The 26,777-nt window shown below is 51.1% G+C and overlaps 1 protein-coding gene across 1 annotated transcript in view; it reads left to right on the plus strand.

Annotated features, from left to right (window-relative positions):
- Positions 1-2,251: 2,251 nt before the first annotated feature.
- Positions 2,252-26,777, plus strand: part of SLC6A12 (solute carrier family 6 member 12) — a 31,720-nt gene continuing 7,194 nt past the window's right edge. Inside the window, exons 1-12 of the mRNA XM_068661535.1 lie at positions 2,252-2,770; positions 9,461-9,657; positions 13,255-13,389; positions 14,188-14,328; positions 16,001-16,088; positions 16,955-17,087; positions 19,711-19,845; positions 21,323-21,426; positions 22,281-22,405; positions 22,513-22,625; positions 23,298-23,435; positions 24,657-24,759. Coding sequence (XP_068517636.1) covers positions 9,465-9,657; positions 13,255-13,389; positions 14,188-14,328; positions 16,001-16,088; positions 16,955-17,087; positions 19,711-19,845; positions 21,323-21,426; positions 22,281-22,405; positions 22,513-22,625; positions 23,298-23,435; positions 24,657-24,759 — 1,408 coding nt within the window. The 5' untranslated portion in view covers positions 2,252-2,770; positions 9,461-9,464. The remainder of the gene's footprint in view (positions 2,771-9,460; positions 9,658-13,254; positions 13,390-14,187; positions 14,329-16,000; positions 16,089-16,954; positions 17,088-19,710; positions 19,846-21,322; positions 21,427-22,280; positions 22,406-22,512; positions 22,626-23,297; positions 23,436-24,656; positions 24,760-26,777) is intronic.

The raw sequence follows: 26,777 nt of genomic DNA on the forward strand, positions 1-26,777 counted from the left end.
TGCCTGAGGTTTTCCGTTGTCCTCCTTGGCCTCTGATCACCAGCAAGCACTGGTGTTAGACTCAGAGAGGCTGCTAGACCATGGACATCACCCTCGCATCTCTAATCCTCCCCACTGCTGTTGCCAACTCTGAGCTCCTGAGCCATTTGCCCTTGCCTTGTCTTCTCCCTTGCCATGGGTGCTGTGGAATAAGGGGATGTCTCTCCCTTCACGTGCTTCCAAAGGCCTTCGAAAACCCTTCTCCTGAGCCCTTGGGAGAGTTCATAGATAGTAGGTGGCACTGAGGAAGGCACAGTGGGGCCCTGTGCTGGGGCGGTGCTGTGGCTGCGGAGCCCATTACGGTTCTGTAGGGCCTCATTAGCACTCGTTACTTTGGTTATGTTCACTTGCGATTAGTTACGCTGGAATTGTTGTAGGAAGTTGCAGGCTTACTTAAGCAGAAATTAACCATAAACATAAAAAATAAATTATAAGAATGCCTAGGGGAAACTCCTCTAAAAATATAGCATTCAGCCGGCAAGGCAAATTCCTGATTAAACAAGCAGCTGCTCTCTGTCCGCGGGGGAGGCGGCGTTTCTTCAGTTTCATTAGCAAAGGTGCCAAAAGGTTGGATCGTTGTGGATGAGCAAGGACAGTGGTGGCTTCTCTGGCTGGAGGCCCAGCGAGGTGGAAGCCAGGTATGCACCACACTTTGTCCTCAAAGGGCAAGAGAAGGGAGGCGAGGGTGCACTGCCAGACAGCCGGCAGTGAGCAGGGTGAGAAGGAGGAGACATTTACTGGGGTGTAGGATGTGTCCTCTGCCCTTGACCATGGTGGAGGAGGAAGATGTGACCTGAAGAGACCCATTTGCTGTGCCAGCTGCCTTTCTTGGGGATTCCAGGTGTGGAGACCCTTCACAGCAGTGCAGCCCAGAGGGCTGGGGCTGGGGCTGCCAGCAAACATGGCAACAGCTCACCAGGGAGCCTATCACCATTCCCTTGTCCTCTCCTGGGCTTGTACCCCCCCAGCCGAGCTGGTCAGAAGGTGATTTCTGCTCTTTGATCTGGGCTGTGACACCAGGGCAAGTCCTCAAGCGGAGGCTGCCATGGCGGGATGAGGTTGCCTCATGTCCATAGCAGGGTTTAAAACACGATGAATTATAGCCTAGGGAGAAACTCCAAGTGTTTGTAACTTCTGGTACTCTCTGGGCTGAGAATTGGAAATAGAAGCTTTTTTTTTTTCCTGATGAAGAATGATTTTCACCCATTGATGGATAATGTTTTCATTTAGGTTGGCTTTCTTCTTCTTTTGCCTGAATGCCGCAGGTCATTCCCATCTACAGCTTGCAAAAAGCTGCGATGTTCTTGTGAAATACTTCAGAGTCATAAATCAGGTTTTCAGGTCAGCTCTGCTTACCTAGGCTTATCTCAATCCCCTCTTCATATCAGGATAACCTCTCCTGCCCCTCTTCCCAGCTGCCCTGGCTGCCGCCAGTGCTCTGTGACAGGACGGGCAGTGGCACCGTCCTTCATCAACAGGGACCAGGGCAGTCCCAACCCACTCAAACAGCCCAAGTGGAAGGTGGAAACCAGGGCTTTGAAACATGACATGTTTGGAAAGTTTAGCCCCAGAGACGGGGGCCATCTTTCTGTGTCTTCATGCGGCTGTCCATGAAGAGGCTCCACATGCCCCAGCAGGACCGTGGCCTCAGGGCTGGGCCTAGGATGTCACCAAGCCCCCAGCCCTGGGGACATCCCGCAGAGCTCACCCTGAGCCCTCCTCGTGCTCCCCAGCAGCAGGGGCTCGGAGACCAGAGCAGAAGGGGAGGTTTTTGCCCCACAGCCCCATTGCAAGGCTGGGCCCTTTGTCCCAAGGATCCTGCCAGGCATGAGGGTGGCTCCCATAGCGCTCCCTGCATGTCTCAGGCACATTATGTCCCTGGGGCAATCCAGTATTGCTCCAATATGACGTGATTCACTGGCTTTTGGCACCTAGGAAGGGTTTTACCGAGAGACAAGATGACACACAACCTCCGTGGAAAAGGCAAGCATGTAACCCTCCTGCCCCCACCCCATGGTGGCGAGGGCTGCTGTCAGCTCTCAGGTGATCAGAGGATATTCATTTGGTGAGTGCTGACACGGGTGAGAAGACCGGATCATGTGGTGGACACGTCCTATCTTCGATCCCGCACGCTGCTCCCATTTGACTGTGTGGGTACACGAGCACGTCAATAGGAATTTGGCAGGCACGTTGGCAGGCAAACCAACAGACAAAACCGAGCTGAACTGTCCTGAGAAAAGCAGCAAACCCAGAGTGCCTGCTGCTGGCACTGCTCACGAGAAGCACTGAGATGGATGCCGAGCCTGGGTCCTGCTGTGGGGTCTGTTGGGGCACAGCGCCCTGCTGCCACCTCTCCAAGGCCCCAGAGCCACCCACGGGTGGCTGCGGCTGAGCTTTGCGAACCTGGGGCCTTTGCCCTGCCCGACTATGGCTGCTTTCTATTCTTGCTTCCCTGTTGGGGCCACAGTTCAAGGGCTGGGGAGGTATGTGGTAAGGGAGCCGGGGAGAAAGTTCTCCCTCCCCGCTGCACCTCCCTTGCTACCGCCCTGCCACCCACCTGCCAGCCGGGTGGCAGTGTGCTGGGGGAGCTGGTGGAAGGGGAGGGACGGGAGGAGGAGAGAGGGGAGTTTTGGCCTTAACTCTTGCTGTATCTCTTTGGCTCCCGCTGGATTCCCTGCCTGGACGCCGGTGGGACAGGACGGGCTTGCCCGGCAGAGCTCGCCGGGTGCAGGTGAGCTGGGTGCAGGTCTGGTGGCTGTGCCGGTGTCTCCTGTCCAACCCTGCCGGGGGAGAGCTTCCAGCACCATGCAGAGGGAGAGAGGGTGAGAAATAACCAGCTTGGAGCGGCACAGGGAAGAGGCACTGGAGGCTGCAGCAGAGCAAGAGGAGTCCTCAGGCTGAGAAGAGAGAGGGGTAGAGATGGGGATGGAGGGCAGCGATGGCTGGGTGCGGGTAAATATGGGAGGAAAGGTGCTAGGGCAAGCAGGAAACAGAGACGCCCTCTCCCCCCATGCTGCCCTGCAGAGGTGCTGGCCCTCTGCTGGCACATGGATTTGGGGCTGTGGTTCCTAGAGGTGTGTTCGGCAGTGAGCTGCTGGTTCTTCCTGCTCAGGGTGTCCCCACATCTGTTCCTGGTTCGGGGTGAAGAAAGGGAGGGCACGGAGAAGGCACAGTCTGTGCATGTGCTAAACTCTGGGCATCGGTGGGTGTGTTTGTGAACAAACCCAGGCAGAGCGCAAGGGGGTTTCGTAACGCCTGACCCACATCTCCTTAAATCAACAGTGCTTTTAAAGTAATCACTGCTAATCAGGGCTTTCATGCAATGTCATTGGAAATGTTATTGCCCCGCTTCTTCCTCTTTGACAGCCGCTGATAGGAGAGGCTGAACTTTGGACCTGACCTCTGCAGCTCTGCAAGAGCCCAGCATTGCTGGACTCACGGGCACAGACGCAGTCCTCGCCGAGGGCTGGCTGATGAATCCCGTGCCTTGTCCCTGCCTGCCAGTGCTCCCAGGCAGGGCACCAAGCCCACAGGAAAGGTGCGGTGCCCTGCGGTGAGGATCAGGCACATCTCCTCTTGCAGGCGCAGGATGCCGTGGCACTGGGTGGGTGGGATGCACATGCACATGCACTGCCGCAGGCACTGCTGGCAGCAGGGCACAGAGTCCTCACAGTCACAGCCAGCAACCTCCTCTCTGCCTGCTCTGATTTTGTGTGTTGTGCCTGTCCTGAGTCTACAAGGCTCAGATTTTAGGTGCTGCAGAGGTTAGGGTCTTCATGCACAACTGCATTTGGGCATGCTCCCCAAATTTTCAGCCCCAGTGAGGTGGCTGCAGGACTCCATTTCCATTGCCGAGGACTGTGTCCTATCCCTGTGGGGTCCCCCCCAGCCTGCACAACAGGTCACTGCCCCCTGTCCCTGATCCTGCTCTGGTTGCATACTATGGGGTCTTGTGCTACAGGGCAGTGGGTACGGTCAAGGTATAAGCTAAGCAAAGGTCTCAGGTGTATTTGATTCAGTGTGAAGGCAGAGAATGGTTTCTGAGCAGGTTTACATCCTATTTATGGACTTCACTGGTTAGTCTTGATTTTTTTCTAGGCTACGTACAAAACAACCTCTATATCTGTCCTCTACAGCAGGGACAGTGAACCATGGACACCAGGAGACTAAGCCAGCAGGGAGAACAACAGTCTATGCTGCAAGGGATGGGATGCAGGCAACAGGTCCAGCCTCTGCTGGGTGCTGGGCAGGCTCTCCTGCTCTGGTAACAGAGGGCCGGGCAGGAGCCATTTTGTGCTTCCCGATCTGGGGCTGTGCTCTGTGAAGGACGATGCTCATACTCCTCGCAGCTTGCATCACGGATGTACGTGTTGTTAGCATACCCGCAGTCGCTCCTCATCTCACTCTTGCCGGTGTCAGTAAGCAGCAAACTCGCCAACTGCAGGAGCGTGGCCCTGGTTTCACACTGGAGGGAATGGAAGCAGGGTCTGAGCCTTGTGGCAGCCTCCCGTGCCCTGTCAACCTTGCTGAACAGATGCTTTGAGAACACCCCATAGCCCACGCAACCTGCAAGTTGATTAAAAGGTGTAAAGAAGGCAGCTAGCTTTCAACAGCTCGAAAAGGAAGGCATTTTAATTCCGACTGCTGTCCTGGAGCTGATCGTTTTTTCTCCTGCTACACCTTTCCTTGCCCTTCTCCTTCTTGCAGCTGCAGTGAGCGGTGCCCCAGCAGTGTTTGGGTTTGGGAGCAGCTGTCCCTATTCATGTCGCTGCTCTCAGACTGTCTGGGAAGCACTTACTGCTAATATTTTCCTGTCCATCTTGCAGATATGACCTACTCCAGCAGCAGCCCTCATGCACTAATCCAGCTGGGTTTGTTCCCTCAGCTGTGCCCTGGCTCTGCTGCTCCTCACAGAGCCCTGACTTTCTGTCCCTGCTCCCTCCTCCTGCCATCAAAATGCGATGCAGGCTTTCAGCTGCTGACCAGCTGCCAGCTCATATCGTGCAACCAGTGAATTTTCTGCGTCCTCCTGCTCCTCCTTGTGTAACACAACCTAGCCTTCCTTCTTTCTGATTCCTCCCTCCCCACCTCAGACTGCAGTTTCTGCGCTTGGCTGCTGCTCGTTCCACAACAAACCCAAGAAGCACAAATGCAATGCAGCTGTCTGCAGCATCACCTGCAATTCCTCCTCCTGCAGCTCAGGCAACCCCTACGAGTGTCCAAAGGTGCTTTAAGTTGTGTGTCATCTGGTAAGCGTTATCTAGTGCTTTTTAGCAAGGTCTCAAATGCTGTTTCATTGTTTGCACATAAGATCTTCCTCCTCTCATTTGCCTTGAGATAAAAGAGCAGAAGAGGTCAAACAGATGGTGTTAGCTACCCAGCGGTAGGAGCTCCTGTGTGATGGCACTAGGCTTGGGGGAAGAAAAGCTTCAGGAGAATCTCTGATGGCTTCTTTCTCCTGCAACAGAAACCCAAGCAGCTTCTTTCTCTTGTTCCTCATCTCATATGAGCAGCCCTCAATAAGCCCTTCTTGCCCTAGGAGTGGTTGAGGTGCCACCACATTTTGCTTTCAAAGGACACTTTCATTCTTCTCTCTTTCCAATTCCTGCCTCCTCCCTTTAATGATAGCCTGCGCCCAAGGGAAGCCAATAAATGTTGATCTCCTGCATCATGCTTTTGGCATGTTGCACTGAACAGGTGAGCATCCACAGTGCTTCAGGTGTGTCTTTGGCCTTGCTTGCCTTGGGTGGCCATACCTGATGGATCCCGTGGTGGTAGGTGTGGGACAACATAGCCCAAAACTCATGACCATGAAGAGACAGGGCTACCTCTGTCAGCTACTGAGGAAGAGACTTGTTTATGACTGCCTGCATGCTGCCTGCCTTTTTTTTCTAGTGCCTGGGGGAATCCAGGTGGGTTCTTATTTTTGCAGCGTTAAGTCTTGTGGAGAAAAAAAATGGGCTGCCTGCATGCACCAAGCCTGTTGCTCTGAGTGGAAGGGAAGCCCTCTCTCCTCTGTGGGAAGAGGACAGGTCATGGCTTCCAGGGGTACTCCAGGCCTGGAAAAAGGCTCCTCAAAGCACTGAGGAATGAAAATAAAGCAAGGCACCTCTGAAAGAAATTGGTGAGGTCTGAGAGAGCTGAAGACAGAAGATGGAGGTGGTGGCTGAAAGGGTCCAGGAGAGGGGCAGGATGGCATTTTAGCCACGGGAAGAGCTTTATAGCAGAGGAAAAAATAGGCTGAGAATTAAGAGGATTTTTCTCCAAATTTTGGTAAAGGGAGAGCAGTAAAATCACAGGCAGGCAGTGAGAGGCAAAGTTTTTTCTCCAAACTTGTGTGTTAAGGACAAGAGAATCGAAAGGGAGATGAAAACGCCTGCGTGTTGGGGAGGATGTAACACGGCGGGTGGCTGGGCTGCTGTGGGAGATTCAGATTGTTCCTAGCTGGAAACAAGAAGTTATTTGAGTCCCCATCTGGCCTGAGAACGTATAGGGCAGGAGCACAGTAGGAGCAGACATTCAGGAAAAGAGGCAGGAGGTGTGTGAATAGGCTTTCTCAGAGAAACAGCGGGCAATGCAGAGGAGGGAGATAATGGAGAGGTGTAATGCTGTGTCCTGCTTTGCCTGGGAGGGGAGAAGCTGGAGCTCATGCCACAAAGAGCCCAGATTTTAGGCTCTGGTTTAATCTACCACCTGTACACGGTTTAAAATAGGAACATAAATCCACCAGCACAGGATCTCCCTCTCCGGTCTGTGTTTTCCCAGCCAATGCCCAAGCTTCTGGCTTTGTGTTGGCCTGGTGTGGAGCCCAGGCTGGGCACAGAGTCCCAGCCCTGCTCCAGACATCCTGAGGCACTCGCTGCCTGGGATGGGTGAGAGGAGGTCTGAGCGTGCTCTCCCGCTGCCCCGTGTGAGACAGGCCTAAGACAAAAACAGGAAAAACACAAATATTAGCAGAAATAGGCTGGCTCTTGGATCCTCCTTGCATTAAAAGAATAAAAGCAGAGAATTAGCTAAGTCCTCTCCTGTCAGCTTCTCATGACACCCTCAATAAGCCCAGACTTAAGCACCATTGTGCTTGATAATGTGCCCTGGACTGCAGCAAATTGGAACGTGCCAAGGACTGTGACAGATCAAACACGTTTCATTAAGTACGAGTTATTTTTTCTCTCCCATTTGACAGCGCGTGGAGCTCTGCTCCTCTCAGAGACGAGGAGGCTGTGCTGCAGCATCTGAATGAACTGATTAGCCAGCTGGCAGGCCGTGCAGCAGGCGGGCTCCTTGCAGGGGCTGAGAAAAGACTGGCAGCAGGACCTGGCCCTTCCACCTCCCCACCCAGCCCGGCAGGAAAGCCGACTGGAGGGGGCAAAGTTTGGGCTGAGAGCACCGCTGTGCTGGGGAGCTGTTGATGCCCCACGAGCTCTGCACCAGGCAGCACTTGGTGTTCATGCCCAGGCCTCTTTAAATGTGGGGCTGGAGGCCAGAGGGCTGACCCAGCATCCCACTCAAGTGCAGATCCACATGTGCTGTAGGACGTGGTGGGATTGGGGCAGTGCAGGCCATACCTGTAGATAGGTGCTTTCTGGTGTATGGACCATAAAGGGCTGGGGAAAGAAGGGAGGTTGCTCCCTTAGCGCCTCGGTGCATCTACGTTTGGCTCTTGAAGAGGTGGTGCCTGCAATAGTAGTGCCCTATATATAACATTTTATTGGAAATAAGTCTAAAAAAAGTCTTTTAGATTTAACAGAGGAACAGAACCTTTTTGTTTCTTTTTTCTTTTTTAGAACATGCACCTTTATAGCCAGGAAAATGGTTTTCATTGACCCCTGGCTGCCCTCCTCCATGCTTTATGCTCCCCTGCTCTTGCCGCAGCTCCTCTTACTGAAGGCAATGTTAATGCCTTGCGTGAAATTCAGCCACCTGTGCTCAGAGCCTATGGAAACGTGCTGCTGCTGTCAAAGGGAATAGGACGGGGTCATCAGCACTAAGGGAGAGGGGGAAACAAAGACCTGGGCACTTAGAGAGCAATTGGTGTATTGCAGTGTGAGGTCTGGTTTCTTTTCTGTGCTTGGATGACAGGCAGGAAGCACACCTTCTGCCAAAAGCTGCTTGCTTTGCTGTGAACATTTACTGAAAGTGGTCTTTTCATGTGCGAGTGTCTTTCTCTGCCCCAGGGCCTGATGTATCCAGCGGGTTAGCATTTAGAAAATCATTCCATTTGCACCCAGCACCTTCCAGACACAAATGAGATGCTGATAACGATGCTGTCTGGTGTGGAGCAAGTGCAAACGTGGCCACTCTGGAGGGAGAGAATGGTGTGCTAGTCCCACCTGAGAGTGCAAAAGGTTGTTGGATAGGTTCAGAGGTCCTATAACGTGGAGGAAGTCAAGCATGGTGAGGTATTGATCATTCAGTCCCTGGGCTGAGCTACCCCTAGACCCATGCCAGGACTTCTCCTGGGACAGAGCTCACTGCAGTGGTCCTGAGGAGACCCAGGGACAGAGGAAGGGTTAAGCAGTGTGAGTGACGCAGATTCTTGTCCCTGCTGCTCCCTGGTAATGGGGATGTCCCCTTAGGACGCACAGAGGAAGCAATAGATGTGCTATTAAAATACCTATCAGACCAACAGCAAGCTAATGTGAAGAGACAAAGCCCTGGTTTCCTTGCACTGGCAGCTGGTGGCAATGGAAGTCTTTAACAGGGATGTTGCTGCTTTGGAGAGATTTATTTCCAGTGTAGCTTCCTAATCCCAACATGGGAACATCTATCCCTTGCTGACAGCAGTCAGCCCTCCAAAGGCTAACTGCTGCTCGGCGATGCCACCAGCCAGAGGCAGCTGCAGTTCGGAGCTCCCTGGCACCGTTCATCATTTATCCTCTTTGGGCTAGGTCTGTGCTTTCCAGCTGGACTCTCGCGTGCATCCTTACATCACGTAGCTCATTAGAGCAAGCTTTTGAGGGGTATTCTTGTAGCTAAGTCAAAGGGAGCTTCCTGTCTTTACACTTCGGCTTCAGCAGATCAATGTAAAATGTTGTCAACAAGAAGTTTTGGTCTGGCCTGAGTGAGTTTTGGCTAGATTTAGATTGACTAGCCACTTTAAAGGACTCTTTATATGATACAAAATTATATCTTGCAACTGGCAACCACTAACTTGCTTAGTTAGGATGATGTGAAGCGTAATTCGTGGTTCAGTATAGGCTGGGGAATGTCTTCCTTGTGCACAGGAAGCACCTCGCAGGCCCAAACACATTCAGTGTGCTCCTCAGACAGAGGATTTGCTCCGTGCTTCCACATCGGGGCTTTTCCCAGTGATAATAGGAACAGATCCATCGTGGTTGCTGGTCCCCTCCCTCTTCCTCCCACCAGCAGGTCCCACAGCAGCTCCCCGCATCCCATGCACTATTTCTCTTTTGTCCCACAGAGCCATGACAAGAGCTGCAGCAAAGGAGGCAGGGCCCAATGGGGCCATTGCAGCTCCCGAAGAGATAAAAAAGGAGCAAATGGAAGAGCGAGGCCAGTGGAGCAGCAAAATGGAGTTTGTGCTGTCTGTGGCCGGGGAGATCATTGGTCTGGGCAACGTGTGGAGGTTCCCCTACCTCTGCTACAAGAACGGCGGTGGTAAGTTCACAGCATGCATCAGTTGTCCTTGGTCTGTGGGCACTGCAAGACACACTCGTGTCCGGATCTATTTCTCCTACACATTTTGTGCCCCCATATGCAATCCCTCAGTGGCTCCTCCAGCAAGTTGGCTCCTGCCAAAGCCAGGAGCTGAGCAGCACTGGGAGGTGAACCCAGCTCCCTGCTGGGTGCTGGCTCTCAAAGCAGCTCTCCCAGCTTTGGATGACAGATTGTTTTTTTAGGAGGGGAGCCCTCCCAGTAACTCTTCAAGGCTCTTGGGCATTTAGACACACAGACTGTCTCCTGAAATGACCAGAAATTTTTGAGGGTTCAGAAAGCCAGCAGCAACCTCCTTCCATATCAGTCCCTTTCCCACCCTGTCTGCCACCCCAACCTCTCTCAGGCCCTTTCTGTGGAGGAAGAAAGGCTCTGGTGGTGCTGGTATACTTGCCAAAGCCTGGTACTGCCTTCCTGGCACCTGGGAGCCTGCTTCCATCTCCAGGGTACTTATCTCCCACCGGCTCCTCTCACTGTGCTGGCTGCCCTGTGGTTATGAGGGAAACACAGCATTTTATTGTGTCAGTGCAACTCAGTTGGCTCCAGAAGCAACGAAGGGGACCAGGTAACCACAGCTGAAGGGAAGGATTTTCGCAGAGGATGGGAAGAAGGACACTAATGCCTCTTCCCAAGGAGCAGCTCTCCTGGTTGTCAAACCACAGAAGGGAAATTTATTCCCAGGAAGAATCTGTTCCTCTTCCCCATTTTTTTTTTCTTTCTTTCTTGTGTCACTACCCCTTTCATAATAACAATGCAATAAAATCATTGTGTGGTTAAACATTATTTTTTCTTGTAACAATAAAATGTAACTGGGAAGTAGGAAGGGAATAACAGACTGTCACCAATTTTTCTTAGCCTGTTCCCCCTCCTTTAAGCATCTTTTCCCTGCAGGCCATGTCACAAAGGCCCTTCTTTCCCAAGGTGCTGTGAACTGTCACCAGTGGATTACTGACTCAGCTGTTGTTCAGCCCAGGACTACCAAATTCCTGTCCCCTGCGCTGTTACTGGAGTTTTTCCAAATCAAGCTGGAGTCAGTACAATGTTTCCTCTGAGCCAAATGGGGGTTGGATAGGAAGATGGTTTAAGAAAATTAAAAAAGTGTTTGCATGAACCTGGGACGTTTTTTAGCAGATCTTCCAGTCTCCCTCTCTGAGGTTTTGATGACAGGCACTGTGGTCAACAAAAGCCAAGTCGGAATGGCACAGGAGAGTAAACACTGGTGTTGCACCTCATTGAACAGCCCATTCTGCAGTGATGCCTTGAGAGAAATGATTTTTGCATGGAAAAGGCTTCCTGGGCTCAGATATCTTTGCGTAGTGTGTGCCTATGGCATCTGGTTCAGTAGTCCTTGCAACTTCTGTTAATTAGTGTGTAAAGGCTACTTTGTTCATATTAGATGTCCATTCAATATATACATATGTATAAATTAAACTATTCTGGAATATTTAATGCTGAGATTCAGAGGTCATCAAGGCTAGGCTTTGGAAAGATTAGGATGGGAGAGTCTTTCCCTCCCAACTCACACACTGCCATTGCAGAAAACAGAAGGTGCATTTCTCTCTCTGGTGCTCCAGAGAACTAGTTGGCCAACAAACTAGTGTGGGATGATACACAGTCTTTCCTATGCCACTCAAAGATATTCTCACCATTGGTAAAGTCCTCCAAGTTGCAAAAAAGGGCATTTGCCATCTATAACTGCTCTACCGCTCCCAAACTGTAGAATGGCGTCCTGTCACCTTTCTCCACCTTCAGGTGCAGTGAAACAGTTATAAAGCTGTAAAGACAGATGCCATAAAAGCAGTTGTGCTACCTTTTTGTTAAGCAACCAAGTGTCTGGTTTCATTTTCAGGTTTGATCTAATTGCTCAGCATTATGGAGTCATAGACTAATAAGGAAAGAAGGCTCATTTCTGGGGGCTTCGGTCAGGGTTGAGCCTCCTCCAGTGGAGCAGAAAGCTGGGGAAGAGATTGCAACCAGAGTTTTAGCTGGTAACAACCCTGGCAAGGTTAAGGGAGACAAGACAGTAGAGGTGTGAGAAGACCCTCGTTGCTCAGAGACTAAAGTGGATCAGGCTCTGAGACACAGTGTGAGAGGAGAGGGTCCGGGACCTGCTGAAGGGCTCATCCATGTGCAGGATAATAAAGCTGTCTTGTAGATTTGGCATGCAGATGCCTTGTAACATCGCAGGAGCAGCTGCCCCTGGTTTATCAAAGGCGGTTCCCACTCCCTGCTCTGCAAACCTGGGTGGAAGCTGTGAGCTGGCCTCCCTGCCTCCAGCCCCAGGTCCCCTGCAGCTACAGCACAGCTGTGTTTAGGGGAAATCTGGATTTTGCTTGTTATTGTAACATTGCTGGCTTAAAAATAAGAGGAAACGTTCCTAATTGCTAATTATCCATCATGGGAAGGAATTTCAGCATGAATGGCTGTGCTGGCAGGGGAGGAGTGGGCCTGGGGACAAAGCCTGGTCCTGCTGAGGAAAGGGCCCTCCTCTCTGCTGCCCACACCAGCGCTGCTCCCCAGGCACTGGGGGTGGGAGAACGATGGGGAGAAAGTCTGAGAGATGACAGAAGGGAGGAAAGCAGAGAGACTGAGATCTCAGGAGCAGTTTTGAGCAGAACAACAAAAGTGCTGGTGGCAGCGTAACCAAAAAGAAGAGGAAAAAGGAAAAAAAAAGTTGAGCATGGCATAATAATAATAATAACAACAATAAATAACAATAATAATAATTATTATTAATTATTGTTATTAATTATCATTATTATTTTATTAATATTATTTTAGTTTGTCTTTTTTTGCTGCAGTGATTTTGTTGGCTTTTGTTTCTGGGAAAACAACTGCTCTCTCTCCCTCTCTGTTACATCAAGAGTTAATCCGAGGGTCATTTCAGGCCAATTTCTCCTGAGCTGTTTCTCTATATTGTAATGAAAAATTTAAGAGAGAAGTTAAACTTTTTCATTTTGAAAATGATGGCAAGATGCTCTTTAGCCATCCCCCTGCTTCCATCCTTTCAGTGCAAGCTACTTGTCAAATTTGATGTGAAATTTGTCTCAAGCAAATCTATACCCCAGCAAATTTATTATTTACCAGGAAATGTCACCATCCCCCAGGTTCGTATCCTCTGGGCAAGTGGGAGTTTTGCTGTGACTCCCGGGACAGGCATAACTAATGTGGTTATGTGAAACGAGGGCTCCTTCTGCTCTACCTGGCTCCTGCTGAAAGCCAGCAGGAGGTGGGCGAGTGACGCCAGGGACAACTCCTCCAGCGTGGTCTTTTCTCTTCCCCTCACCTGGCTACTCCCTACCTCTGGGTTCTGGCCAATACCAAACACCAAAGTACCGTGGTAGCACAAGACAGGTCATTTTTCCAAGAAATGAGGGAGTTAGAGACCTTGCTCTTTTGCACGGGCCACGCAGTTAATTCAGAGAAATATTTGTGTTTATCTAGATGATTCCAACTGTGGCCACAGGTACCTGGCAAGGGGTGTGTGTGGGGTAAGGTTTTACAGAGTTTCCTGAGGCAGCATCTCACCCATCTCTGCAGGAGCCTTCCTCATCCCCTACCTCATCTTCCTCTTCACCTGCGGGATCCCCCTGTTCCTCCTGGAGACGGCGCTGGGGCAGTACACCAGCCAGGGAGGGGTGACTGCCTGGAGGAAGATCTGTCCCATCTTCGAAGGTGAGTCAAGTTACGGGAATTGCTGGCAGCACTTTCTGGCAGGTAGTGACTCAGAGCCTCTTTTGGAAATCTTCTTATTCTGGTTCTTCTTCTCCTTCTTATTTTCCTTTTTTTTTTTTTTTCTCCTTATTTTATTTTTTTTTTCCTCTTTTAATTTATTTTCCCCTTGCATCCTCTCTCTACCAGCCTCATTTTCTCTCCTGGTGCCTGTGCAGGGCAGCAATACCACGACTCCTGTAGGTGACTGAGGGCAAGTGGTGCTGGCTCAGTGCTGACAACCAGTTTTAAACAGACGAATTTGGGCTTCCTGACCCGATGAATTTGGCCTTCCTGACCCAATGAATTTTCTGGTGTCCCAGTGAGTGATAGGCCTAAGTAGGACCCGAGGCCGGAGCTCAGCAGTATCTGCACTTTTGCCCCAACTCCACGCTTTATGCATGGTGCACATCAGCACTATGAACTCTTTTTCCCTGAGTCTTTCCAGAAGGAAGAAACTCACCTGCATTTCTTCACTTTGAAGGCTACAGCTGCTTTTCCTGCAGTAGGTTTTTCCTGTGAGGGTTTTCTCTCTCTGTTCCACCATAGAGCTGTTTTAGAGATACCACCACTGTTTCCTGCCTTCATGAATGGTCATAAAATCCTTTCCATTTCCCAGAGGTAGGTCTGATCCTGTTCTCTAGTGACCCATGTGGTTGGCATTGTGCCCCTCTTACCACAGCACAGACTGTCTTTTCTGGGGCTAAGCTCGACACGTAGCTGGTTGGCATCTGTCTCAAAAGCCTTTGCTTTCCTTCACAGGGCTTGGATATTCTGCACAAGTCATTGAGTCCTATCTGAACATCTACTACATCATCATCCTGTCCTGGGCACTCTTCTACCTCTTCAGCTCCTTCACCTCAGTGCTGCCATGGGCCAGCTGCAATAACCCCTGGAACTCAGGTACACTTCCCTATGGACGGCTTCTGGTGGGAGCAGGTGGAAACTTGCCTTTTGAGCTGACTCCCCTTCCCAATTCCCCCAGATTATCTGGATTTTGTAGAAAATGTTTTTTATTTGTCTAAAAAATGTTTTAGCTGTAGATGAATGTCATGGTTTCTGGCATTGTTTTGTAGTTGTAATATGGGTGTCACAGAGAGGTGCCCAGTGGTCTCATGAGGTGCTCTGTGGCCAGGGCCTCCAGTGAAGGCAGCTGTCGTCATTCACCATGGGCAGCTGCCAGGAGTGACAGGTCCGTCCCTGTGTTTAGCAGTAGGGGACAAAACTGTTTCTGCAGGGAGATATTTTGGTCATTGAGATTTCACTGAAAAACCCACATTTTCTTGAAAGTGAGAGAGGTGGGTCAGGAGGGTTTTTAAGCCAATCTAGTGTCCTCCTCACAATGCAGGAGCATTTCATTAGCTTTGGCACAGCAATTTATCTCACAATTGCCTTATGCTACCCTGCTACTTCAGAGCTACTGGAGCAGCTGCTGTCACATACCAAACTGTTTTCCTTCACACGCTCAGCTTTTGGTTGAGTTGGTCCAGGCCCTCGTGGAGGATTTGCCAGTACAAGTCTCCCAGTGCAGGAACCAGGAAAACAAAACTCCTAAGGCACTCTTCTTCTGGTCTAACCTCATTGTGCTGGCCACAGTTCACAAAACTGTGACCAGCAGTGAAAACCTGGCTTTGGTTTTGTTCAAGGCACTCGGGCTGTGAAGATGGGGTACATGTGAGTCAACCTTCATGGATCAGATGCCCTGATAGGCCTTTTTTTTTTTTTTTTTTTTTAACCAAGTTGAACAGGTTGTTTTGTTTTCAGTGCAAAGCCAAGCTGGAAAGGGCTTTGGCAGCAGTTTAGTTCCCTCCCTTTTTCTCTGGGCTGTGATGGTTCATTTCTGTGATGTGTTAAACTTCCCCGCCCTATGGGCCATTCACTCACAGCTTCCTCTGCCCCTGCATCCCAGCAGAGGTAAGCAGCCTTGTCAATAGAGGATCTGACTCCTTCAGCTCTCCCAGCATGGTTTGGGTGTGAGGAAACCACAGATGTTTGCTTCACGTGCAGAAGCTTCCCAGCCACAGCTGGGCTTCTCCTGTTTTCCTGTGGATTATCTTTTGCTTGCCAAATGCATGACGAGGTGCATTTCTTGGATGCATGGCATGTCCTCTGTTTTTAGCAGTTTTACACTAAGTGACAGAGTTGGAGGTGGGCTAGCAGGACACGAAGGCAGCTGTGGTGCATGTGTGAACATATACCTGTATGTGTGCATAGCAGGTGATGTGTAGTTCAGGAGGTGAATGGGATTTTGTATCCTGGCTACTTGTAGTGGTTATCCCACAATAATCTACATCTTGCAGCCATCTGTTTTCCCTTTGGCTAGGAATTGCTCTCCCCTTCCCTTCTCTCCTTCCTCTCTCTGGCTACTCCTGGACTGGAACTTGCAGCTGGGGAGAGCCAGTCCTTCATGAGATGCTTAATGAGATACAAGGGTTTAATGAGATGCTCAATAGCATGGAGTGAAGAGTCTGTGTGCAGTCAGCATGAGGGTTAGGGTACAGAGGGGAAGGAGCATCCCTCATGGAGGAGCCTTGGAGAATTTCTCTGGCTCATTGGCTTCCTTTTCTTTTGGTAGATCTCTGTGTGGACTTTCTGAATAAATCCAGCTTGGACAACAGGACCATGCCTGCGAACGCCACCTCCCCAGTGGTTGAGTTTTGGGAGTATGTGATCACTTTCCCTTAATTCAGGCTCCACTCTCATCCAAAGGCTGAAGCTGTAGGAATACCCCAGGGTGGGAGGTTTCCAGCAAGGCCAAGTGAGATGCCATGGGTCAGACCCAGGGGAGCACAATGCATGGAGCTGCCAAGGAGGTCATCACAGATCCCAGGGGCATGAGGACTAGACGCAACCCAGAGGCTGCTTGCACTGAGCAGCAACGTGCACACATTCTGGCACTGACGTGCCCAGGTGAAAAAGAAGCCCCAAAAGAGGATGAGGATTTGCTGTAAGGGTGTGCTTGCGTTGGGTGCTGCAGGCTGTCCTTGGCAGGCAAGCACGAGAGGCCAGAGCAGACTGAACAGTGAAACAGAAAGGGACAGAAGTGCCATTTCACTTCTTCTGTCCATGTATTTATTGGTGCCAAAGAGAAGAGGTCCATCAGGCTGCTCAGGGAGGTCTGACTATGTGCCTGGAAGCCATAAAACACCTCTGCATGCCATAATACACCTCTGAAAGAGGGGTCGTGCATCAGGGCAGATAGTGTCCCAGAGGGGCTCCTTGCTGCATCCCAGAGAGGCTGAAATGGCCACAGAACCATGCTGCTGCTTCTCACTGAGCTGAGGAAGGTCTCAGAAGGGAGGGGGTGCCAGAGGCTCAGCCTCAGCAGGGATTTTTTCATCTATGGCCCTTAAAGCACCTCTGAGAGGGGTGAGTGCCCTTAGTCCTTTGCAGCCAGCACAGGGCACAGAGGTGAGGTGTTGTGGACAATCTGCTAAGTCTCTTGATGGGGGTAATGTGGCAGAGGTCTGTATGTATTAATGGGATCTGGGGTGTTAATGTTTCTCTCCCTGTCCCCGGACACCGGCAGGAAGCGAGTCCTGGGGCTCACGGATGGTATTCACAAACTGGGCACTGTGCGCTGGGAGCTGGCTCTGTGTCTCCTGCTGGCGTGGATCATCTGCTACTTCTGCATCTGGAAAGGGGTCAAGTCCACAGGCAAAGTAGGAACAGAGACTGTCCTCCTGGTCCATAAGCCTCCTTGTATCCATCTTACATTTCTTTCCCAATCTCTTTCCCCTTTTCATGAAGTAGAGGCAGGTGACAGCACCGAGGTCAAACCTAAAACTTCATTTTTGACTAGGTCTTCTTCAGCGTTAAGCTTCCTATCCCCGGCAATAATTAAACACTTAAGCAAAATAGACAAGCTTCTGCCTGTAACCATCTCAATGAAGAGATTGTGAATCTCTCCTGCTCCTTCATCCTGCAAAATAATGGGGTGGGAGGGATGTCTTTGTGCTCTCCTTTTATTCTCTCCGGCCCTGTGGGTTTTGGCTCAGCAGGTCACTTTGTGCATACTGCTAGTGAGGCTGGAGCCCTGCTGGTGTTGATCTCATAGGTCAGGTGAACTGGTTGTCCTTTTGGGGTGGATGAGTGTGGTGTGCCTTGGGGTGGGCGTTAGGGATGCTGCTATGGCCTCAACTTGTTTGGGACCTCCTTGCTTCCTGGAGGTGTGGTGGGATGGGTAGGTTATTAACTAAGGGTTTAGTCCTGTGGGTGGCCAGGGGATGTCTCAGGAGCAAAGGGAGGGGAACCAATTTTTTCAGCAGCCTTCTTCCTCCAAATCACTACCCCTAATATTGGCAGATATGCCCTGTAGTACTGAACACCCACGTTTCAGTGTCAAATCCCCCTTCCCACCTTCAAACCACACAAGGCACCTATTTTAACAGGGCAAGAATAGAGCTTGCTCTGCTGGCTAGGTTTCTCCTAGACTGCCAGTGCCTCTTGCTGATGGTGACCTGCTCTCCACCACTTCCGAAGGAGGAGGAGCCAGGTTCCTCATCTGTGGGGCGAGGGGGTGCTCTGCATTAAATCTTAAATCTCTGATGCTCCTTGTAAGCTGGTCTGGAGATGACAGTGCCCTCTTCACAAGAGATACCATTCTGATACTGAGAGGATGGGTCTGAAAGGCTGTTTGATGTGCATGGAAGTGTCATCGAGTTGTCCCAGGTTCCCTTGAGCTCTCAGACCTCTTCCCCCCTAGTCTCTCCTCTGGAGATATGGCCTTGCCCTGTGGGAGAAGGCTGAAGAAGTTCATTTGGGCTGGCTGGGCCAATTGGTTTCAGCAGGCAGCCCAGAAGGTGAGAGGAAACAGTGAGCGCAGTGAGTAGCTGTAATGCTTTTCCTGGGACCACAGGGGACTTTTCCATCACAGGTTTTGGGATACAGGACCTACTTTTTAATAGCTAGATGTTATGGGCATGATGCAGTAACACAGGGTGGGTTTCTCTGTCCTAAGGCATGCCTCAGGCCAGACAGGGTAGTTGTCTCCTCTGCAGGTAGTCATATTGAGATTGCAGGGGCACTGTCAAAAAATTCAGCTCCTTTCTTCCTTTTCCTCACTGACAGCGTAGTAGGATAGGCAGTGGGGAGGTACCAGAAGCTCTATGTCCATAATTTTGTTCACCAGTTGCAGAGTAAACAGGATGCCGTGGTTGACTGCCAGGCTGCACGGATCTGATAACCCTTCCAGACCCTTGTGTCTGTGCTTCTGTGACTTAAGGAGTCTGAGCTTAAAGAAACAATGGTGACCTCTGGAAAATAATTGTGTTCAACTCCACGAAGACTCATTTTCATTAAAAGCCTGTTCCTTTCATGCATTTTGCCCAGCCTTGTACTTTTTCCATATTTCCTTTCCTTATGCATCCAGATGATGTGTATAAATGCCCCGCAGAATTGATTTCTGAAGGTAGATTTTCATACTTGTGCCAAAAGTGCTCATATTCTGCTTCAGTAAGGGAACAGTATGAGTGCCACACACTGTGACTTATTTGACCAACAATCATTAAGCAGCAGCAACTTTGTTTTAAACCCCTCACTACAAATCCATAGAGTAAACAAGCCTGCGTATTACTTGGATGAATTTTAGTAATGAATACCTGTTAGGAAGTTGCAGCTTGCTCGTGGATATTTTGCAAACAAACAAACAAACAAAAATGTCAAGCTAGTCAATGGATTAGAGATGATTAATTCTGATTTAATATTTGTTCACCTCACACGCAAGAAGACGTGAAAGAAAGCTTTACATGAGCAATGGTCCATGTCTCCTTGAAAGGCTTTGAGGTTCTTGGCGCTCCCATTTTTTACCTGTGAGCTCAGAAGTGGTGAGGGAAACACATAAGCATCCTCTGGAAATGAGGTGTCTCAAATTGGACACAAAAAGTTGCTATTTAATTTGGAAAGCCCTTGCTGGGAATGGGATCATTTTAATAACTCCTCATTAAAACTCCGTGACAGGAGGAGACCCAGGTTTCTTTTGCAGCTCTAGAAAGATGAAGAGAACAGCTTGAGAGCAGGGAAATGATGATGGCTGGAAGGAGAAAATAGCAAGAGCAACCAGTGGCACAGCCTTGGGTGAGGAACAAAATGCAGATTAACTAAGCCACTGCTGAGATCTAACCTTGATTAATCCCTTCCCTACCACACGACTACGTTAGCAGTAGCAGCTAAGGCCGATGGCAGAGCCAAGGCTGGTGTGTAGGGTGGGGGCTGCAGATGAGAGGAGCCGATACCTGCACCCCATCCCCGCTGACCATCTCCCCTGTGGTTTCCTCACGTCCACAGGTCGTGTACTTCACCGCCACCTTCCCCTACGTGATGCTGATCATCCTGCTGGTGCGGGGAGTCACGCTGCCGGGTGCTGCCGAGGGGATCATCTTCTACCTGAAGCCGGACATCTCCAGGCTGGCAGACCCGCAGGTGGGTGGGCGCGGGCCCTTGGGGCTGCTGCTGCGTGAGCATCTGGCTGTCTGCCCTGAAGGGAGACCTTCAGACCTCTGCAAGGAGCCGAGAAGGGTCTGCCCCCCATCCAGCACAGCCTTTCTGCTCGGGCGCACAGCACGTGGGTCGTTTCCACTCACGGGCTGGGCGAAAGCAGCACAGCGCATGAAATATTCAGCGCGGAGCAGATGGTCCTGCTGGTTCTTAAAGACAAATAATTAGGGAAAGGTGGGGTGAAAACAATTTACCACTTCTCATTTCTTCTGGTCCTCTTAGAGCGTTGTTTGGCAAGGACAGGGCCCTCCTGAGACCCGTTGCACGCTGACAGTGCATGCTGGAGCCGGGCAGTGGGTTCGCTTCCCCTGTCCCAGCTGGGCAGCACCCTTGGGGGCTGCAGACCCCTCTCCAAGGAGCCCCTGGTGTCTTCTCTCTGCCTCAGCAGGCTGCCTCCCGTTCCCAATGGGCTCAGCAATGCCCCACATGCCTGTGCCATCCCCGGGAGGTGTCAGTGCAGCCCCCCCGCCCTCGAGAAGAGCATTTAAACACCGCCGCTGCTAATTATTCCACCACCAAATTTTCTCATGGCGGCTGCCAAGCAATATGCTTAGCCCACAGTCCCAGCTTACCTCCCGCATCTTCCCAGATGGCCGAAGCCCCAACTGCTCCCAAACCAGCTGCCAAACACACTGTCTTCCCCCAAATGGCTTTCAGATGCAATTATGTGTTGTCAATACAAAATCTGCAGTGCGCCGAGCGCGAGAGCCAGCTGAACATAAATGGCATTTTAATATCAAAATAAATAACAGGGGGGCGACGGGGGCTGAATGTGTTTTATTCATGGCCAGAGCTTATTCAGAGAAAGCCTCCCTGTCTTTTAAAAGCTAACCAAAGCTGACATGGTCTTTCTAGGCTGCTGCAAGGCAGTGCGGCAGGGGTGAGGGATTCTGCTGCTGATTTTAGGCAGAGTGTGAAGTTTGGGTGTAAAGGAGGACGTGCGCGTGTGCCCATGCCTAAAGGGCTCCCATGTATGTGTGTATCTGCTAAAGATTCAAGCGGATTTAAGTGCAAGCGCCCAGGCTGGGATTTTCTGAAGGCTGCCAAATTGCAGCTGCCTGCCTGTTTGCAGCTGGAGGCTGCTTAGAGGGAAAAGAGAGCAAGGGGGAGCGCACAGACAAACAAAGAGGTGGGCTGTTTTCCTTCCTGCCTGCTACCTTGCAGCTCGGGCAGGGCCAGGTTCACCCTGCAATGCACCAGGGCAGCAAGGGACCCTCCACAGGGCAGAGGGCTGGAGCAGAGGTGGACGAGCCCACTCAGTTTTCCCATGCAATGCCAGGGCACCCCTCAAACCTGAAATCTGTTTGTTCTGCCCTGATGGAGGGGTTGTTGCCAGACAGGGCACAGCCACTTGTTTAATTTTGTTGCCAGGTCTGGAGATCACTGCCCTTCTCTGTTCCAGGTCTGGATGGATGCAGGCACTCAGATCCTCTTCTCCTATGCCATTTGCCAGGGGTGCCTCACAGCTCTGGGCAGCTACAACAAATATACCAACAACTGCTACAGGTAAGGGGAGCCTGGGCTTCTGGCAGCCTTCTGGAAATTTGCTGCACCTGAGGAAGGCTCCGTCCACAGGGGAGACCTTGGGTCGTTCTCTTTTGCATGAGGAGGTGCTCGGAGTTTGGAAGCTGCAGACAACACAGCACAGGGATGGAGAGGGGCTATGGGAACACAGAAAACCCAGAAAATTGTTTTAGAAGTGCTCCCTTGCATGAGTCAGCTTGGAAATGGGAGGGATTGGAGGAGGAAGAATGGAAGTGGAGAATGTGTCCAGCCAGCGTGGAGACACCACGGGCTGTTTTGACAGGGTGAGCGAATGGTAGGTTGCGTGGCCAGCTCTGCTGTCACTTGCTGGGCAGGGGAGATGGTACAAAGATGATGATTGCTGGGCCCTCTGTCTCCAGTGCTTTACTAGCAGCAGGGTAATGCACTACCAGTGGCATTTTGATCCTATCAAGGAGATTAATTGAGCCTGTCTGGCCTCCTCCTTGCCCTTGGATTGTTTTCTCCATGGCCTGACATGAAGCTCAGTGAAGCCATCAGGACCATTTCTGACACATCCCCAGAGCTCCAAGGAGCTGGAGCTCTGCTATTCCTTCAAGTATTGCTCCAGCATGGATGGAAAATTTAATAGTACTCTGGATGGAGACATCAATCACCTCTCCTCTTCATCCCTTCCCAAATAGGTGCTGCTGTGGCTGCTGGCAGGCAATTATTACTTCCCCACGGCTCCTCAAAATGTATCTGTCACCAGTGGAGCAGTGTGCTGACACCTTCCTCTAGTATCTTCCTCTAGTATCTCAGGTGCTTTGTGCTTAGGTGCAGAGGGGAACGATGCTCTCTCTGCTCTCCTCCCACAGGGACTGCTTCATGCTCTGCTTCCTGAACAGTGCCACCAGCTTCGTGGCTGGCTTTGCCATTTTCTCCGTGCTGGGCTTCATGGCTCGAGAGCAGGGTGTGCCCATCGCAGAAGTGGCTGAATCAGGTGGGTTTTCCCGGGAGGCTTCAGAGCCTGAGGAGGGCAGTGGGGGCCTTTCTGAAGAGAAAGCCAGCACGGAGGGAGCTCATGGTCATGCTATTGTCTGTTGCCAGGTCCTGGGCTGGCTTTCATAGCATACCCCACAGCAGTAACGATGATGCCCGTGTCTCAGCTCTGGTCCTGCTTGTTCTTCCTCATGTTGATCTTCTTGGGACTGGACAGCCAGGTACAGCAAACAGCTTCTCCATGTCTAACTCCCAAAATACTTGTAACCACACTGAGCACCTCCTGACAGCCATGGAAAAGGACGAGGTGGTGTGTGCTTTGCTAATACCTCACATACATCCCCACACTGGCCACAGCACTTCCACGCTGTGGGTGCTCAGAGCCACGGCCAGTGGCTACATGTGGTGGCATCGTTCTTCTCAAAGGAGAGGTTGTCCCAGCTGCATCCTGAGCTGCAAATGGGAATGGTGCTATTTTCCACTGCCTGCATCTCACTGGAGCAATCCCCTGTGTGCTCCCCTCAGCACTGGGCCCATCTCTTACTTTCCTGTACCCCTGGTACTGCAGGAAGAAACCCTGGTGGGGCCATGTGCAGTCTTTGTGTGCTGGTTGGAGGGGACAGGAGGGTGTCCCAGCATGGCTGCCAGGCAGGACGCTCTGCTCAGGCTCCACTTTGCAGCACCTCAACCCCTGAACATGAAGAATGAGGTCTCACACCTCCATTTCTCATGTGTCCTGGCTCCCTGTGCTTCACAGTGGCAAGGGGAGCTCCCTTCTGTCCCAGCACTTGCTGGTGCCATCTCAGATGCTTCCTCACCCTGCTCAAGGGCTGCATCTGCATGTGCCTGGGGAAGGAGAGACACTGGGCTTTCTGACCTGCCTTCTCCTGCAGTTCGTCTGTGTGGAAAGCATGGTGACAGCTCTCATTGACATGTTCCCGGCCGTGTTTCGGAAGAAGGGGCGTCGGGAGCTGCTGATCCTGACCATTGCGGTCATTTGCTACCTGCTGGGCCTGCTGCTGGTCACTGAGGTAAGAAAGGTGGAGCTGGGTTACAACAAAGCACCAGAAGCCCTGCTAGACTGCTCTGGAGGAGCACTTAGAGGCAGCAGGCTTGTCTTTGATGCTGTTATTTATCCTTAATTTCTGATGCATTAGCTGGTGTCTCTCCCAGCCAGTGTGATGCTCCTACACCGATACAGAGCCACAGAGCCCAGCCTGCCACAGCGACAGTCCTGCAGCCCCGCGAGGCTGCCTGACGCACAGCCCTGTGCAAATACCAGCTTGCTAAAACGAGCACTGTTCACGTGTAGAGGCTGATCAGCAGGCATTTGCTGGCTACTTTCCACAAGGAACAAGGCAGCAGGAGGGAAAGATGGGGTAATGGCTGCATCACCCCCTTCCCTGGGCCAGGAGAGAGCCTGTCATCCTTGGACCAGAGGCAGCAGTGTTGATGCAGTGTTGATACTACAGATGTGGTGTTTGTCCACAAAATGTGGTGCTGTGCTGCGCCTGCACACCACACGCGTGGGCAGGGGGCTCAGCCCTCCTCCGCGCTGCCCCCACCCGCTGCGTGGTGACAGCTAATTCCTGCTAAGCCTCTTAGCCATCGCTGAGCGATCCTCCAACGGGATCCTGGCTCAAGATTTGCTGAAGGCAGCTCCCACTGCGATCAAGAGAGCTTGGACTGTGAAGCTGGGTTCAGGGATCCCACGACTTTTGTGTGCCCCCTCGCACCGAAGTGCCTACGCCCATCGCTGCAGGACATTGGGATGAAGGGTTCGCTCTTCTGCTGCTCTGGCAGTGTCTGGAGTCCTCCAGCACTGTTGGAAACATCTGTTTGATTTCTAACAGAGCAGCTTTCTCTTTGAGAAAACACATGAAAATATGAGGGAGGAGTCCACTGAGCTGCCTCAGAGGTAGCCGACAGCAAGTGAGAAGGCTCAGCCCGTAGGCAGGGGCAGCAGGGGAGGGGTGTGCTTCTGTCATCGTGCTGCTTGGACCTTGAGCAATGCATAAAGATGAATAGAGATAAAATACGGTGTCTGAATATCCTAATCCTCCAGATCCCAATTTCTTAGGTGCAGAGATTTGCACTGTCACATCGTATTTTGGAATGATGCTGGTCGCTTGCTATGTGGTTAATAAACAAACAAACCAAACCAAAATGAAACAAAACCAACAACAAAACGGTTTCCACTCCTATGGGCATAGAAACCTGACACGACTCCCTCTTCTCTCCCTCTTTCGCAGGGCGGGATGTACATCTTCCAGCTCTTTGATTACTACGCTGCCAGTGGCACCTGCCTGCTCTTCGTGGCCATTTTTGAAGTCATCTGTATAGGATGGGTGTACGGTAAGTAGAAGACAAAAGCCTGTGTTGCTCCATCTCAAGGCAAGGACTGGGAGTGAAGAAGTGGAGGTGGATAGAAAAGATCCATCCACTCCCTTAGGGGGCAAAGAAATGCTGCAATGTTCCTCTTTTTTGTCTGTTTTCCAGTGTGTTTCCTTACAACATTTTTTTAGCTGCTCCACATTTGGAGTATGAATTTTCCATCCCTGAAGCTTCCTCATCTTGTGTATCTTTTCTTCTCTCCCCAGCTTTCCTTTGAGTTAGAAAATCAGTTGCAGAAGAGTGATTGCTGCTCTTCAGCCTGTCTCAGTCTCCCTATCCTGGGCCTTTGGTCTAGTCCTGCCGGTTCATTTCACACCAAGTGCTGGCATGCAGACTTGCTATGTGTCACATCTGTGACGATGCTTGTTTCTTGTTTGCATGGGCTGTGATGGCATTCATAGAAACAGGTGGGACTTGGCTCTCAGGGAGCTGTAACTAGACCATGCAGGAGCAGGATTAGTCTGAGCTCCACGAACTATCAGAAGGAAACCAAGGGCAGGCTTCTGCAGGCACAAGCACCATACCATACCTCTTTTGATGGTCAGAAACCTGTGCTTGGAAAAGAGTATAGCCGTGGAGTTTTCCAACAGGAAATGATTCTTTCTGGGAATATTCTTGCAGCTTCTAACAACTACTGCCTAAGGGATTTCTAGAGCCAGAAGTAAAATCTTTCTATTTATTTCACTTCTGTGATTTTTTCCAGTTGGGTCAGACAAGCATTTATCACCCACAAAACCCCATAGCAAGGAGCTCTATGGCTTGGTGTGGTGTTGCATGAGGAGTCACTAACTTTTGCTTGTTTTGAACCTGCCACCTGCTAGTTTTATTTGGTGCCACCTGGATCTTACTTTAGAAGAGACAGTGAACAGTCAGCCCCTCTTTGCACTCTTCACCACCTGCAGCTTTACCGAGGTTGCAGTGGCCATAGTTCAGTAGCTGATGAAGTGGTTCTCGGGTTCTCCAAACACTTTATATACAGCAATAGCCAATTTCTTGTCTGGATGGGCTCCCCTCTAACTGAAATGCGAGCAGGTCCAGCTGCTTGTGCTTGACCTCCCAGGGAAGCAAGAAAGGCAGGTCTGTAAGAAAGGCAGGTCTGTAGGAGAGATTTATTTCAGTGAGATGTCCTACAGGGGAAGCTCACCTGAGGGCTTGCAGTGCCAGATCCTGGCCAGGTTTAAATTTAAAGTCAGTGTCTATACATCCCCCATGGGATTTCCAGGGAGAAGGAGACATTCCTGTCCATGCATGACAGGGCTCCACTATCAGCACACTGAGTTACATGAAGCTTACAGTGCAGTTTGTGCATCCTGCTGCCCCGCTCCTCATGGAAAGTAGCCATTACACAGGCCTGGTTCTGGGCTGAGAAATAGTCGGCAGGCTGAGGTGGGCCATCTTAGTGGAAAAGATGTGCCTAGTGCCAGCCACTGCTTTTTTCCCTGCCTCAGATTTGGCAGGACCGAGCCTCTTGCTTACACTGTGAAGAATTACAGCGTTTCTGCTAACACAAATACGCGCTCTGAGTTTCCCCTCTCCCAGCACATACGCCAGCCACCCACCGCTTGGCAGCTTCCCCCTGCTGCCAGGCAGATGCTCTCACTGAGATCCGAGGCTTTCCTCACGTATCACCCTCTGCCCGGGCAAGGATCTCAGGCATCCCACCTGCAGGGAGGTGCTGGAGGTGGTTTGGTTTCCCCCACACACCTCTGTCCCTTCCGTTTTGGGAGAGACAGCCTTCATACAATCAAGCACACTTTTTGCTCGCTGGGGTTTGCAGCATGATACCATGGAAATGTGATGTGGGGAGGACGTTTTCCAGGCAGTCACAGTGTGCACATTAGGATCAGCAGGAGAAAGGGAGGGCCTCCATCGCTGCAAGAGAGATGGGGCTGAAACCATCAGGACTGTTTACAAAGCTAGAGCAAACTGAGGCTAGCAGGTACCTGTGGGTGGCCCCAGGGTGAATCTGTGCCCTGCTG

The sequence above is a fragment of the Anas acuta genome, chromosome 1 (assembly GCF_963932015.1).
Source record: "Anas acuta chromosome 1, bAnaAcu1.1, whole genome shotgun sequence".
NCBI lineage: Eukaryota > Metazoa > Chordata > Aves > Anseriformes > Anatidae > Anas > Anas acuta.